Here is a 14,407-nt window from a genome sequence, read left to right as displayed (position 1 = left end):
GCAGCCGGGGCACACATCGGGGTGGGTGTGGGAGCCGCGGGGAGGAGGCAGCCGGGCTGGCTCCGAGCGGAAGGCGCGTCTCGCAGTCGCACACGCGCGGCAGCCCCGGGACCGCCGGCTCCTCCCGCCGCATTAAAACGAGCCAAGTTCCCCGGCGGGGGCAGCTGCGGGCCCGGGCGGCGCTGCCCGGAGCCGGGGATGCACCCGAACGCCACGGCCCCGGCCGTGCCGCTGCAGCCGCACCCCGGCTATGCCAACGCGTCCAACCGCTCCGACCTGCTCCCCAAAGTGCCCGACGAGGAGGACCTGGACGTCAACACCGACATCTACTCCAAAGTGATGGTGACCGTCATCTACTTGGCTCTTTTCTTGGTGGGCACCGTGGGCAACTCCATCACGGCGTACACGCTGGTGCGGAAGAAGTCGCTGCAGAACCTGCAGAGCACCGTGCACTACCACCTGGCCAGCCTCGCCTTCTCCGACCTCCTCATCTTCCTCCTCTGCATGCCCATCGAGCTCTACAACTTCATCTGGGTCCATCACCCCTGGGCTTTCGGGGGGGCCGTTTGCAAGGGCTACTACTTCCTCCGGGACGCCTGCACCTATGCCACGGCACTCAACATCGCCAGCCTCAGCGTGGAGCGCTACATGGCCATCTGCCACCCCTTCAAAGCCAAGAGCATCATGTCCCGCAGCCGCACCAAGAAGTTCATCAGCTGCATCTGGATCGCCTCCTTCCTGCTCGCCATCCCCATGATCTTCACCATGGGGCAGATCTACGGCAAGGACCAGGATCCCGACTCCCTTATCTGCACCGCCATCGTGGACACCTCCACGCTGAAGACTGTCATCCAGGTGAGGACCCAGGCCCCCTCCCCCGGCTGCCCAAACTTTGCGGAGCCGGGCGGGGCAGGAGGGGGAGGTTGGAGCGGGGCTCGGCTCAGGAATGGGGGTGTCCCGGGCAGCCCTGACGGGACCCAGCACCGGCTCAGGGTGAGCTCGGGAGGGATTCCTGGGGGTCTCGGCTCCGCTCGCTGCGCCCCTCCCCGCACCCGCTGCTGCCCCGCCACGCTGAGCAGAGACCTTGCACCGGGCTAAATCCTGCTCCCTGCTTAATCCGGCCCCGGGCCTCTGCAGCCTTCCCCGGAGCTCCTTCCCGTGCCCAGAGCTTCCCTTGTCCCGGTCCGGAGCTCCCGGTGCCGCACAGCCCGGGACAGCCGGCCCCGCTCCGCCGTGTCGCGCCGGGGACTCTCGGGTCCTCCACAAAGGTGGCCAGAAACCCCCAAATCTCCACCCTTTCTCTTCATTTTCTGCATCTCTTTCCCTTCTGCTGGAAAGCGGCCAGCAAGTTCAGGGGGAACAAAACCATTAAAACCCCCTTTCCCCGTTCGTTGTGTTGAGCCAGAGCCCTTTTCTTCAGTGTAGTGACAGCTCCTAATTTCAGAAAGTTTTGGATACAGGGTGTATCATTGGCTTCTGAAAAGGACCTGCACCGTGGAAGCCAGAGGCTGCTATTTTTGCTGTTTTGGGGAAATCCGTAGCTGGTTTTAGCAGCCCCTCCTGAGTTGAGCGCGGCTTTGCTGCTCTCCGCACGGTGCTGAACCCAACACGCCCATGCGGGGAAGGGATTTCAGCATCGGCACTCGCCGTGCTCCGGCGGGTTGTGGCGTTTGTTTACTGGAGCATTGAGCTTGAAAAATGTAAAAGACACGGAAGGAGGGACAAAAGAGAGCAAGACACCAATCTCCATGGTCCCTTGGCTGCCAGGCTTGCATGTGATAGCTGCTCAATTTTTTATTTGGAACACGAATTTTAGGTGGGGTTAATCAGCGGGCAGTCGGAATTTAAGGCTGCATGTGTACTGAAGTCTTTGGGATATTCCCATACTTGAAGGGAGGGAACTTAAATGGAAATGGACCAGAACTATTCCTTCCCACTAAAAGCAGGTGAGGGCATGTGCATTTAGATTTAAGACCAGAGTCAGTAAATGTTTAGACATATCCCTCCCAGTTTCCCTTCTGTACTCTTCCAGTAAACCAAAATCAAGCACTGATAGAAGTCCTGGATTCCCTCTGTGTTTTGTCATGATTCCTAACTTTCATCTGAGGTGGTGGGGACTGCATTTCTCCTGTAGATGCCTGGAAGGTTTTGTCAGCGGCAGCCCAGCATACTTAACCCAAATTCTCTGCTCTCTGAGGAGACATGAGCCATCTGATTTGAGAACAATGGGACTGAAATGCATTATTTCCACTCATCTTCCTTCTAGGATTAAACTGATGCTCATTGTTACCACGGTAGGGCTAAAACCAGAGGATTATTTCCTATCCATATCTTTGGAGATTACACTTTAAACAATTCTCAATGTACCTTTACAGTCTTGCCATTATTCAGGCTATACCTTATCCCATTAGCCAAGTCAGGAGTAGGAAGACATGAATGCATTATGTGTAAGTGAATTTCACCTGTGGGCTTTTCCTCATATATATATTTAATTAACTAGTAGATTAATTTAAAAGTTAAAAGAAAGAGGCAGCTGTTGGGGGAGAAGGAGGAACCAAGCCCCAAACTGTGTCAGTCTGTTCCTTCTCGGGGGATCTGGCTGCAAAAGTGGCTTTGCCAAGACAGGAAGGTTGTTTCATGGTTTCAGTCCATTCCTTTGAGCACAAGGAAGCATCACACAACACGAGGCAGGGCCCTGGACCGGGGAGGGCTCTGGGGTGAATAAGCAAAGCAGCTGCAAGTCAGGTTTGAAGTGCGTTAATGGAAACCATCGCACAGCGTGTGAGCCGGCGCTCTCACGGCGTAAGCCGTGCAGGGGTTTAAAAAAAGACAAATGATGGAAGATCCGGGAGAGAAAGGGCAGTGCTGATGTGGAGTGTGACGTGCAGAGGTCTTGCTGGGTGGCAATCTGGAGCTCTGGTCTTTCGTGGCGGGTTCAAGCTGCTTTAGAGCATCTCTGCATCTCTTTGCATTCATTTTCTGTCTTTAAATTAAGGAGAGCGATGATGCACTTGCTCGAGCTGGCAAATCACTTGTAATAAATCACTCAACATATTTCACTTCTATTCCTGTTTGGCAAACTGTCTAAAGCAAACTGGCTTTTTTTTTTAAAAAAAAAGCCATTAGTTGTCCAAGTGGTTTTATTTGAAGACTGATTGAAAGAAGTTCATGTTCTGTCCCAAAACAGGGCATCATAACCATTTATATCCTCAGAGACCAGTGAGCTATGGTTTTGCTGGGATCATTACAGGAGAATGATTCTCTCTGAACTGGAACAAGTTTCCTGGAAAAAATACTTCACAGAATCACAGAATATTCTGAGATGTAGGGTAGCTATTAGTTGTAAGTTGTAGTAATTTAACATCTCTGATTTTGAAAAAGTTCCTCTGTATTTGCTTTGAGTATTCAAATTTTAATGAATATTCCTGAGTGAAATTAGACTGAATGTGAACAATAAGGATTCCTTATAATAATAATAAAAAATATAATTATTCAAACAGTACTCAGGATATTTGGTTCTTGCACATATTAACTTGCACCACTTAAGCTCCACAACAACTGTAAGAGTTAATTACTGATATTCTTGTAGCAATTACAAACTGTTCAGGGCAGCAGATAGAAAGAGCAGTAAGTGAGGCGTTCTGCAGGTGACACTGCTTGTCCCCATGATCTGAACACCAGGCACATCTCACCTCTCACCATTGAGGCAGAAGCCCTGTGTGGCCTCTAATATGAAATTCTTAGAGCTGTTTTCCAGCTTTGCTCATCACTGTCCTTTCGCAGCTGCTTGAATCAGCCTGTGGATCTGGTTTATTATATATTCTCCCCTAGCAAGTTTTCACGTTGCTTCTGCCAGTCAGGGATGTCTGGTTTGGATTTTGGCATCCACGTGGGATCTGGTACCAGCAGTAAGTCCATTATAGCCACATTATTTAGGTCTAGTAAACTCTTTAGCTGGCAGACATCCTCTGAGAAGCACTGTTGCCAGTTTTAGCTTCTTTTTCCACCTAGATTAAACACCTCTTAAAGCCATACAAGTAAATTCATGTTTTCATGGCACTTCAGCTGGAGGAGGTTTTAAAGCTCCTCATTGTGGCAGCAATAGATATGAGAGTTCTGGGGCAGGATGAGAGGTTTTCCCTGGTCACTTATGAGTCTGTGCCTGTGGGGTTGGCTCTGGAACCCTCAAAACAGGGTCCCACTGAGCGTCCTGATCTATCTTGTGCAGCCCTGGGTGCCATCAACATCACACAGTCTCAGCCCTGATTTTCAAAAAGCTCTGAATTTTACTGGCCAGATGCAGTGCAAATTGATTTTCTTGCTTATTACTTTCTTACCTTCATACCTGTTTTTTGGAGAGGTTGACAGCAGAACCTGGGGAAAGAGGGGAAGCTGAAGGGAATACCTACAACAACCCTGGTGCACCGTCAGTCCCCACACACAGAGCTGGCAGCTCCTCAAGCTAAAATCCCAAGATTTCATCTGAGCCTGGACTGGGCACAGGAGAGCTGGGTGTGGGCAGCTCCTGGCACCCCAAAATTCACAGGGAGAGATGTTTTCCCAGTGGCATGGCACAGCCTGTGCGTGGATGGCCCTGCTGCAAAATGTCCCCCAAGTCAGAGCAAGTGCCTGGGGAGAGCGTCTGACACATGCTAATGTTTGATTTGCACAGACAGCTGGTGTGATCCCATTTATTAAAACACATGGCAGCAGGCCCTGCTCCTCCAGAAACTGCCACAGCTCCAGCAGCTCCGAGTTGCTCATTTGTTAGGGCAGCACTTGGGGAGCTCCTCGGGACCTCCTCGCCCTTTTGAGGGATCTCTGTTCCCCTGTGGGTCTGCCCTGCCTCAGCCCACCCTGCACCACTGCAGCTCACCCATCCCTCCAGAGCCCTCGTTCATCGTGTTTTATGAAGCCTGCTCACAGTTTGGATGATTTGTAGAGTAAATAACCCTGCACATGAAACAACTGTTAGCCCAAATGGCTCCTCAGTTTTATTTCTGCCTATATTTCTTCATGCAATGCCTTTGCAGGGACCTGCCAAAGAGCCTCAGGTTTGAAGGGGATGGAAAGGAAGAGCCAGGAGCCTCAACACCCATTACCATGCTCTCTACACACTCTTCCAAGGCCATCTATTCCATTTCGATTAGTCTGACAGGCTCACAGAGTTATTAATTCCATGTTTGATGTTGCAAACACTCCCCTACACTTCCCTCTGGTGAGGAGCACCTCAGCAGGGTGGTGACATGTGCTCACTGCTCTGGTGCTGTGGAAGGCAGGGCCCTGCCCACCATCAGATCTGTGATGCCAAGTAAATAACATGACAAGCATTTCTCCATATTAAATGAAAATAGCAAGCCATAAAACCAAGTGGCTGAATTCTCTCCAGGTCTGCTGGCAAATCCTATCCAGGATTAAATGCTTCAGGAATCCTGTGTTTATGCTGGTATTGACTAGAGGAATTGAAGTTGATTTCTCTTCCTTAAGTCACAGCCAAACTCCTGCTGTGGCTTTTAATCACAGTGCTGCTCTAAATCTCTCGCTGCACCAGAGAAGTCCTGGTGCCACTCACCCCTCTGATGGCACCACAAATGGCACCTCTGTGGCATGACTGTGTCCCATCAGGTGATGCTGCTGCCACACCCTCAGGCAGACAGGAAATTGAAGATATTGGTGTGTAAATGTGTCTGGATCCATCCCCACGGTGGTGGAGAGGGACCTCCCGCCCCAGCAGCGATGCCCATCTGTTGTGGTGGGAGCATCCCTAAAAAGCTGCCTTTCCTTCATGGACTATTGAGGGAACCCAGGGCTTTAATTCAGCATATGCACGACAGCCCAGCCTGCCTAATCCCAGCCCGTTTACACTCTGCTCTGTCTCGCAGCTAGATCTAATTTAAATAAGCTCTTGTGTTCATTGCTTTACATAACCACTTGGCCTGCTATGTTTTGCCAGTTCTTACATAATTTCTTCTCTTTTTTCCCCCCCAATTGGTTTTAATTCACTTGATTTCTTTTTCCTTCCCCCTTCCCAAGATGTCAGATGGAGAGATAATAAAAAAATGAGGAAATGTGGCCGATCAATTTAGCTCTTAGGTTTTCCTCTTACCAACAGTTTGCAGAGGCAGAAGAGATGAAGGTAATCTCATAGTTGCTTTTCCCAGAGAAAAAAAAAGAAAATCCAGAAACCTTCATCTGCCTTTAATCTTTCAGATCATTTAAAACAGCTATTTAATTGTCATCTCCCTGCTTTCCCCCTCCTTTCCCTTAAAGACTTTCACTCCCATCTCTGTGCAGCATCTGCTGGGGACTCACAGATGGCACTTTTGCTTCCTGACGTTTAGAAACGCTCCTGTGTCCTGCCCGAGGCAGGCAGGGTGGGCAGCATCCCCCTGTGGGACACAGGGGTGCCTGGGTGGGTGACAGAGGGGCTTCCATGGTGTCCTCATTGCTTTTTCCCTGCTGTGAAATTGGCCCTTGCTGAGGCCCAGGGGCAGTGAGTGGGCAAAGGTGCCTGGGGGGGCTGGGGGATGTGGTGGGGTCCTGGGCTGGCCAGGAGGGAAGTCTGAGCCTTAAAGCACAGAACATTAAATGCCAACCCCATCAGGCCCAGTGCTGCTGCCCCTCCTTTCCCTCACAGATGAATCTGTGTTTTTACATTCCCAATCAGTCTGGTTGTTCTTTGCCCTCCAGGACAAGCCACCCTCACTGTGTGAAGCTGGAGATGCCTCCAATGCCCAGCTTGCTCATCATGCTCCAGTAATATCTCCCCCATGTCTTGCTTCCCATGGATACCATTTCTTCTATCCAATTGCAAAGTCTCTTAGGTGTGGGATTAAAAAAACCCCAAACATATAATGATGATAAATCAGTTGAGCTGATGAGTTACTCAGGAAAAAAAAAACCCTGAGGTTTAGAAAATCTGGTGATGGTGGAGTACTAACCCTGAGTGGGGAGCAAATTTCTGAGCTGACTGTTCATTCCCAGCATTTTTCTGCATTCGCTTGTTTTCTGCATATGGGAGGAAAATATCAGTGAGACGAATTTGTATCCCATTATTCATTTGCCTTGTCTGTGGAGGTCCATCCTCCTCCTCCCTCCCTGGGCTACCAGAAACTCTTCATCACCCCTGCTGCTGCCAGGACAGAGGATGCTGTGGCACAGGGCTGTGCTGTGACTCTCATCCTTGGCCTTTGGAGTGGATGCATCTGGTGGGCTGGAGGAGCTGCTCACCTGCAGGTGGTTCCAGCATGTGAGATTTGCTCCTCATCTCCTGTGGCTTTTTCACTTCAGTAATTCTCAGTGCACAGTGCACTGCTGGGCACGGCTCCATGGGGGCTTTTCCTCTCCCAGGGAAAGGAAGATGGGATGGACAAGGTCTTTGTAGCTGAACTTCTTCCTTTGAGGAGAAGTTCAGTGAGGTTTCTTTGAAGCTTTTGTGTTGTCATGGGCCAGGAGCAATTGTCAGCTGAAGACAGGAGTCATAGAGATGAGATTTTCCTAGTAGAAATGAAAAAAAAAATAAATACAAGATAAAAATGTAAACTTTCATAAAGCCTAGTATTTGAAAGGGGAGAAAAAGCATCTACTTTATGCAAAATGCTCATGAAAAAGCTGGGAGCACCTCATGGACAGAGCAGAAAGCATATTCAGAATCACTAAATCAGGGAGGCATGGGAGGAACAGGGCTCATCCATGGGTGTTCCTGCTGCCATCTCATCCCTCAACCACCCCACTTCCTTCCTCATTTAACCTTGAAAGAAGGGGTTCATCACCTTACCAGTTCCAGGCAGACCTGGGAGCCCACACCTGCTGCAGATCTGCCACGAGCTCTTGGATGCAGGATCTGCCACTTGGATGCAGGATGACATCTGGCTCAGCAGACCCCTACTTTTGATCAGGACTCCAAAGAGCTAATTAATATAGTCATTGCAATGCCACATCCTATTAATTTTAACTTAATCAAGAACAAAGGATGTCTGCACTGCTGAACTGAGCAAATGTGGTCTTAATATGTGGCAGGACTTTCGTACCACCTTGTTCCCTTGGAGAATTTGTTTAATAAGTCCATAACTATTTGAGTATGTTCAATAAGAAATTAACTCACTTTCCCCTCCTATTCAATGATTTTTTCAAAACCATCTTATAAAAATGCAGCTCACACAGCTGCTGGGAAAGTTTAACTCATTACTCGCATCATTATTGATTCCTCCTGCAAAGACCTTACATTTTATCCCCACAGGGGTAATTTATACATTTTAATAAACTCATTTAATTCCAAAAAAAGAGAAACTCAATCCTTTGAGTTTTCCAGGTTTCATTTTTTATTGCTGTCAGTCATGGGTTGCAATACTGTCATACTTGTTCCTTAAATCCAAGTGTGTCAGGTTTGATAAAGCACTGTAGGCAGAAGAAGGATAAGTTTAGACTAATAAAGAGATTATTTGACCTCAAGGTACATTGATGGGGAGCTGTGTATGCCCCAAACACACTTAATAGACTGCACCTACTAACCTAAGGAGCAAACTCTGCCTCAGGCTTGTCTCCCTCACAGCTTGCAGGTGTTTCCTGGCCAATGCAGGATGGAAAATCCCTTGAAAGGGAAACAAGAAAAGGCAGAAATTTGCTCAGTAAGTGTCTCAGAGTGCAGCAGTCCAGAGGAGCTGGGCACATGGCCAGCCTGGCACTCTGAACACAGCCTGGAGATCAAACCATGCCAGGAAATAAACCCTGTCATACCTGAGGCTCCACGAGGCTGAGAGGAGCTGCAGCAGAGGAAAACACTGAGGAAAAACAGCAAAAAAGTAACCAAGTTCCCTTCTCCTTTGGGATAAGCCTTTTTTTTCCTCCCTTGAAAGTCTAATTGAATTTTCTTTGCTCCCATCCTCAGCAGCCCAAGGGGAGGCTCCAGCACATCCTCCTGCCTGCCCAGCCTTTGTGGAGAAAATCCATAAGCAGAGTGTGGGGATGGGGAGAGGGAAGCAAAAGTGTCCACAATACTTCCAGCACTCACAGAGCTTGGGCTGACACCATTAACCTCACAAAACAGGTTCTTTTTCCCCCTAAAAAGAGTTTCTCAGGGCACCAAGGATGGAAGTTGCCACCACTTTTCCCTTCAGCAAATCATGCAGATGAGCAGAGCTGCACAGTCCACTGTTAGCAGCTCTCACACTTGGGGCTGCAGTCAACAGGGGGAACAGTGTTTGACTTAAATATGGCCTTTAATTTATTTATAACTGCATATCCACCACTCAGTATCATATTTAATGCAAATAACATTCAAGTGAAATCCCCACTGAGAGGCACATTATGAAGATTAACAGCCTGGCTTTTCTATTACTCTGGTTTATACGCTGTGGATTTGTGCCCTGTGCTTTGTAGGCAATTGCTGGCAATATTTGAATCCAGAAATCTATATCTAAGCCTGCTGTTTTGCAAAAATCAGTGCCTGAGAACCTGCCTGTGATTCCACAGCAAAAGGAAAGGGGCTGGAAATGAAAACCCCTGGGAAATGCTGACATCCAGGTAGGTGAGGACCTAGAGAAGCTATTTTTGCTGGTCATGCAATAGGGCATTGGGGAAGGGTTTATTTCTTTTAATCATATAACCCACTTTGCTTTTAAACAGGCTGTCAGGTAAATTAATCTCACCAAGTTTAAGATGATGCTGAACATATTCTCATGCCTTGAGATTATCTGGAGCTGGTTTATTCCTTTGGATCTTCATGTGGTGAATTCATCAGGTGTAATGCCATGGGCCCAGCACCTCACTATGGAATTTTCTAGTAGGTTTGCCTGGGTTTGTATCTGTTTTGGGTCTGTTCCTCCCTCTGTTCACCTCTCATGGAGGAGAAACGTGACTAACATCACACTAAAATGTGGCCAGAGCTGTTTGTTGCCCCTGCAGAGTGACACCACTTGTTCCCTGTGCCATCGTGCAGACACTGGCTCTGTCACTGATGCACTTGCCTCTTGCTGAGAGCTTGTCTCTTGTGGCAAAGGGGAAGGGAAACCTCTCCCCTCCTTTCTCCAAGAGGGAGTCAAGCAGTGGGGAGACTCCCAAGGGCAGCTGTTGCTTGAGGGCAGCGTTGGAGGATGAGAAGGGAACAACCAGCTTTAACTGGAGAGAGGTCACTGCAGTGGCAGCAGGGCCAGAAACACTGCCTGATGTGATAGCTGTTTTCTAAGAGCATCCTGGAGCCAAGGAAATACCATTTATTCTCTAGTATCTAGCAAGAAAGGGAGTTTGTTTGAAGACAGAGCACTAGCAGCTGCAATAGCCATTTTTCTGAGTTGAAGGAAACAGCAGAAGCCTATTAGACCTTGTGTCACTGCTGAATACTCAGCTTGGGAGCAGCAAAAAGCCCAGGGAATTTTCAGCTGAGCTCCATTATGGGTACATTTTCCCTCAGTTCATCACAAGCCAAAGTATGGGGGTGTCACCAACAGTGTGTCCCAGGGCAGTGCTTCCAGTGAGAACAAAACCACAATTACCCAAAGAAAAGGGCTTTGCCCAGGGCCAGGACAGAGAGGGGATAAATAATAACAGCAAAACAGAGAGGCTGGGGCTGCCAGCACCCACTGCCCAAGCTCAGCTCCCTGCCACAAACCCTCCCTGCTCCTCTCAGATCCCACCACTCACTGGTGCTTCCTATATTGTCCTGTTCCAACAAGGGTTCAGCTTGGTGCCAGCCCTTGCCAGCCTGCTCCTCCAATTCCCCCTCTGTGGGGTGTTCCCACTGGGTCAGGGCCAGGCTGGCAGCTCAAGGAGATGCTTGGAAGGAGAGGAATGTTTCAGGTTAAAAACAGGGAAGGGGCTTTAGGACAGAGCTGAGACTGAGGGAGCTGCTCTGAATTTTTATACGAAAGAACAGGAATCTTGCTCACCAGTGATATTAATGATAGGGGTCCTGCAGGAAAAGAGAAGCAAGATGAAATATGGCAGGGGCCATTTATTTTTGAGAATGAGATGCCAGCTGCATTTCTGCTTTGCAGTTCTGTCTCTTCCCAACAAATGAGTCTCCCAGCCATCCCTCCCTGCCAAGCCCGAGTTCCTGCACAAGGGGTAGAGATTGATCTGCAGGGAATGGCTTTATCAGAGGGAGATGAGGCAGAAGGGCTTTCCCTTCCATGATTGCTTTTATCTTCCCTCTTGCCCCTGTTATCAATGGAGTTGCTGCGAGAAAGTCACAGATACAGTGAGCAGCCAGAAATAAAGCTTGCTGCTGTCTTCATTACTTTAAAAAGAGTGTGTTTGGGAAAGGAAAAATCGCTGCTCATACCCCAGAGGTTTTCTCATATCATGTAGTGCTGTGCTAAACTTCATCTCTTAAATATTGCCCAGGCAAAAGTTGTTTTTAAGGGCCCTCAGGAGCTACCCTGCTCATTGTGGGGTTATGTCTCTGTGCTCTTGCATAAACCAAGTTCAAATAACATTTCTCTTTTCTGCTCCAAAGGTTGCTGCTTTTTCCTCCCATGAAATAATGAAAAAATTTGTTAAACTCGTCAACTATTTAGGGGAAAATGCAATTTACTCAGTTTCAATTAAAAGAAAACACCCAAAGCAATAAAAAACCACTGGCAGCCTATAAGAAGTAGAAGCAAAGAGGCAAGGGCAGGAACAGGGCAAGAAATGACAGTTTTATAAACCTCCTGCTGGGTAGGGATAGAAGAGGTCTTTGTGCCTGCAAAACAAAACTGTTTTTTCTGTAAAGCAACTATTGACTGGAGCTCTACAACTGCAGCTGGAGCTGTGCACAGCAGCCACACGCCTGCAAGCAGACTGACTTCCTCCCTCCTCAATTCACAAGAGACAGGCAATGCTTTCCCTTGGTGCTCTAAATCAGAGCTGTGCTCTCAAATTCGAGAAAAAAACCCTAAAACATTCCAGGTGATTTTTCAGGAGGAGGAGTTATTTCAGGTGATTTGAAAGACTTCTTTTTTTCTTTTTTTTTTTCCCCCAGTTTCCCAGGGCTGCAGCAGCATGGCTGTGCCAGGTGCCTTTAGCTGGGGCTGTGTCTGCCAGGGTGCAGTGCCTGATTTTCCATGTGGATTTGCAGTAACACCTTTCCTAAGCCAGCAGAGAGGAGCTTGCTTAAAAGGCCACATGTATTGATCGGGCTGGAGAGATTATCCTGACTTGTGACCTGTGGGTTCTGTTGAGACAAGATGGAAGAGCAGCTGAAAATCTTCTGGGCATTAATTCCATTCCACCATTGGGCTTCCTTCCTCTTTGGGAGGCTGGTCCACACCTCAGTTCCTCACACTTTTGAGGGTCAGCCTCTGCTCCCAGGCACTGAATGATAGAATGAGGTGAAACAGCCTCGAATTGCACCAGGGGAGTGCCAGCTTGGATGTCAGGAAAAATTTCCATACTGAGTGGCTAAGCAGTGGTGATTCTATGAAAACCTTAATAGTTAGCAGATTTCCCTCTCTTTCTGTCCTACAAATTTCACAAATTTCCGAGCACACTTGGAAAACCTGCCCATGCTCCATGGAGCCATCACATCGAGTGACCAGCTCCAGCATCCTCAGGAGCAGTGCTGCTCTCCTGCCAGGACCCAGCCTGGGGCTGGGGCCTCTCAGGGCAGCATCTCAGCAGCAGGGAAACCACTCAGGTGGAGAAGGAGCCTTCCTGCCTGGCTGCCTTCACTTCCAACCAGACACCAGTCCCAAACAGGGGGCTGCTGTTGAGGTGTTGAGCTCCTCGGAGCTGGGTGATCCCAAAGCCTGGGAATCACCCAGGAATGGGTTTGGCTGTCAAAGGCCTCTTCACCAGTGGTGAATCATAGAATCACAGCATGGTTTTAGCTGGCAGGGACATAAAGACCATCTCATTCCAAGCTCCTGCTGTGGATAGGGACAACTTCCACTAGACCAAGTTGCTCCAAACCCCGTCCAGCCTGGCCTTGGACCCTGCTGTGGATGGCATCCCAAGAGGCTGGTGGGAATAAAATCCCCCAGCCCTTTCTGGGAATGAACTTGATGAAAATTATTACCAGCAAACATCAAGACAGAAGCCTTGAATAATTACTTTCCAGGATGTGGCAGTGGTTGTTTTGACAGAGTTTTGATGCCTTCATTTGATATTCCATTGTAGCTTTGCTGGAGATAAATGATCTCATAGAAAACAGGGCTTTTGTGTCTGGTCACAAAGAATTATTTGCAAAGACTGCTCAGGGAAGTAGAGTACTTATCCAGGGAGACAAGAATTTCAGCTGAAAATAATCATGGCTTTTTCCTTTGTAATTCTAGCTGCAACTTGTCAGAAATCTGCCTCCATCCAAGCTGATTGTGCTGGAAATGGGGTAAACCAGTGATAAAATGGGGACTGGTCCCCCCTAAGAAAGCAGCTTGTTCCAAGAATTACTCACAAAATACTTCCAGCTTCTCCTTCTGCTCACAACGTGGTGTGCACCAAAGCCTGGGATGTTTTTAGGAGCACGTGGTTAAGGTGGTAATTTAGATGTGGAGTTGCTGCCCTGCCAGCCTCTCACACATGGTGGGTAAAATTTTGTGTTTAAATTGTTTTAAGGTGAATGAGACAAACTTGCCTGAAGCACCAGCACCAAACCCAGCAAAAAATGGACTTACTAAATAAACAGAGATTTCCCTGTTATTAGTGCTGTTTAGATAACTTTGAAATGCTTATTTTTCAAAGTAAATGACTTACATAACCCTTTCCCCTATTTTTGGCTCAGGAAGGAGTCAGTGAATTTTCTGTTTCAGAGCAGAACATTTGTGCTTTTCACCATGATTCAGGGAACAATTTTTTAGCCTGAAACTGGTGTGTGGATGATTCACAGTGACACATTTTGTGTTGGCAGCAGCCCCGCCTCGAAAGCCTCGATGCACCGTGTGGTCTGGGCTGTGCCTCTCCAAAATTTGGGCTTGAAGCTGTGCTGAGTCTGGGGGAACCAGGCTGGTCCCTGGACCACAGCAGAGTGCAAGCTGGCATCAGAACTGGTCTGTGACAGCCTTTCTTGTCAGAGTGCATCCTTATACTTGTGAAAACTTTCATGTGTTATTTTACTTCCAGTCCTCCCTTTCTTTTGTTCTACTTTCCATCATGGTTTACATGTTCTCCATTTTTTGATGTTTTCTGGGCATCTTTTGGTTTGGAGCTCTGGGGTTTTTTTCTTCTTTTCTTTTTAAAACAAAACAGGCAGGATTGGAGTGTGGGCTGGGTCTGCTTCCCAGAAGGCTGTCCTTGCTGCACTGGAAGGAAAATGATTTCCCACCCTAGCTGTCCCTGGCTTTCATCACTGAAAGTGAGAAGAGATGGAGTGGTGCAAAAAGTGTTGTGGAAACTGTGCTGTGTAACTCTCCCTTTAGTGTGTGATCCACCAAAGTCATTACATGCAGCTCAGGAACCTCAGACTGCTGCAACAATGGCATTCTCCTGTAGCTTT

At 48.2% G+C, this 14,407-nt stretch overlaps 1 protein-coding gene across 1 annotated transcript in view; it reads left to right on the top strand.

Moving 5' to 3' along the window:
• Positions 1–120: 120 nt before the first annotated feature.
• Positions 121–14,407, top strand: part of NTSR1 (neurotensin receptor 1) — a 54,378-nt gene continuing 40,091 nt past the window's right edge. The window contains exon 1 of the mRNA XM_015647822.2: positions 121–855. Within this exon, the coding sequence (XP_015503308.1) occupies positions 199–855 (657 nt within the window). The 5' untranslated portion in view covers positions 121–198. The remainder of the gene's footprint in view (positions 856–14,407) is intronic.

This window comes from Parus major, chromosome 20, assembly GCF_001522545.3.
Source record: "Parus major isolate Abel chromosome 20, Parus_major1.1, whole genome shotgun sequence".
Lineage (NCBI taxonomy): Eukaryota > Metazoa > Chordata > Aves > Passeriformes > Paridae > Parus > Parus major.
This window is presented reverse-complemented; position numbering and strand designations above follow the sequence as displayed.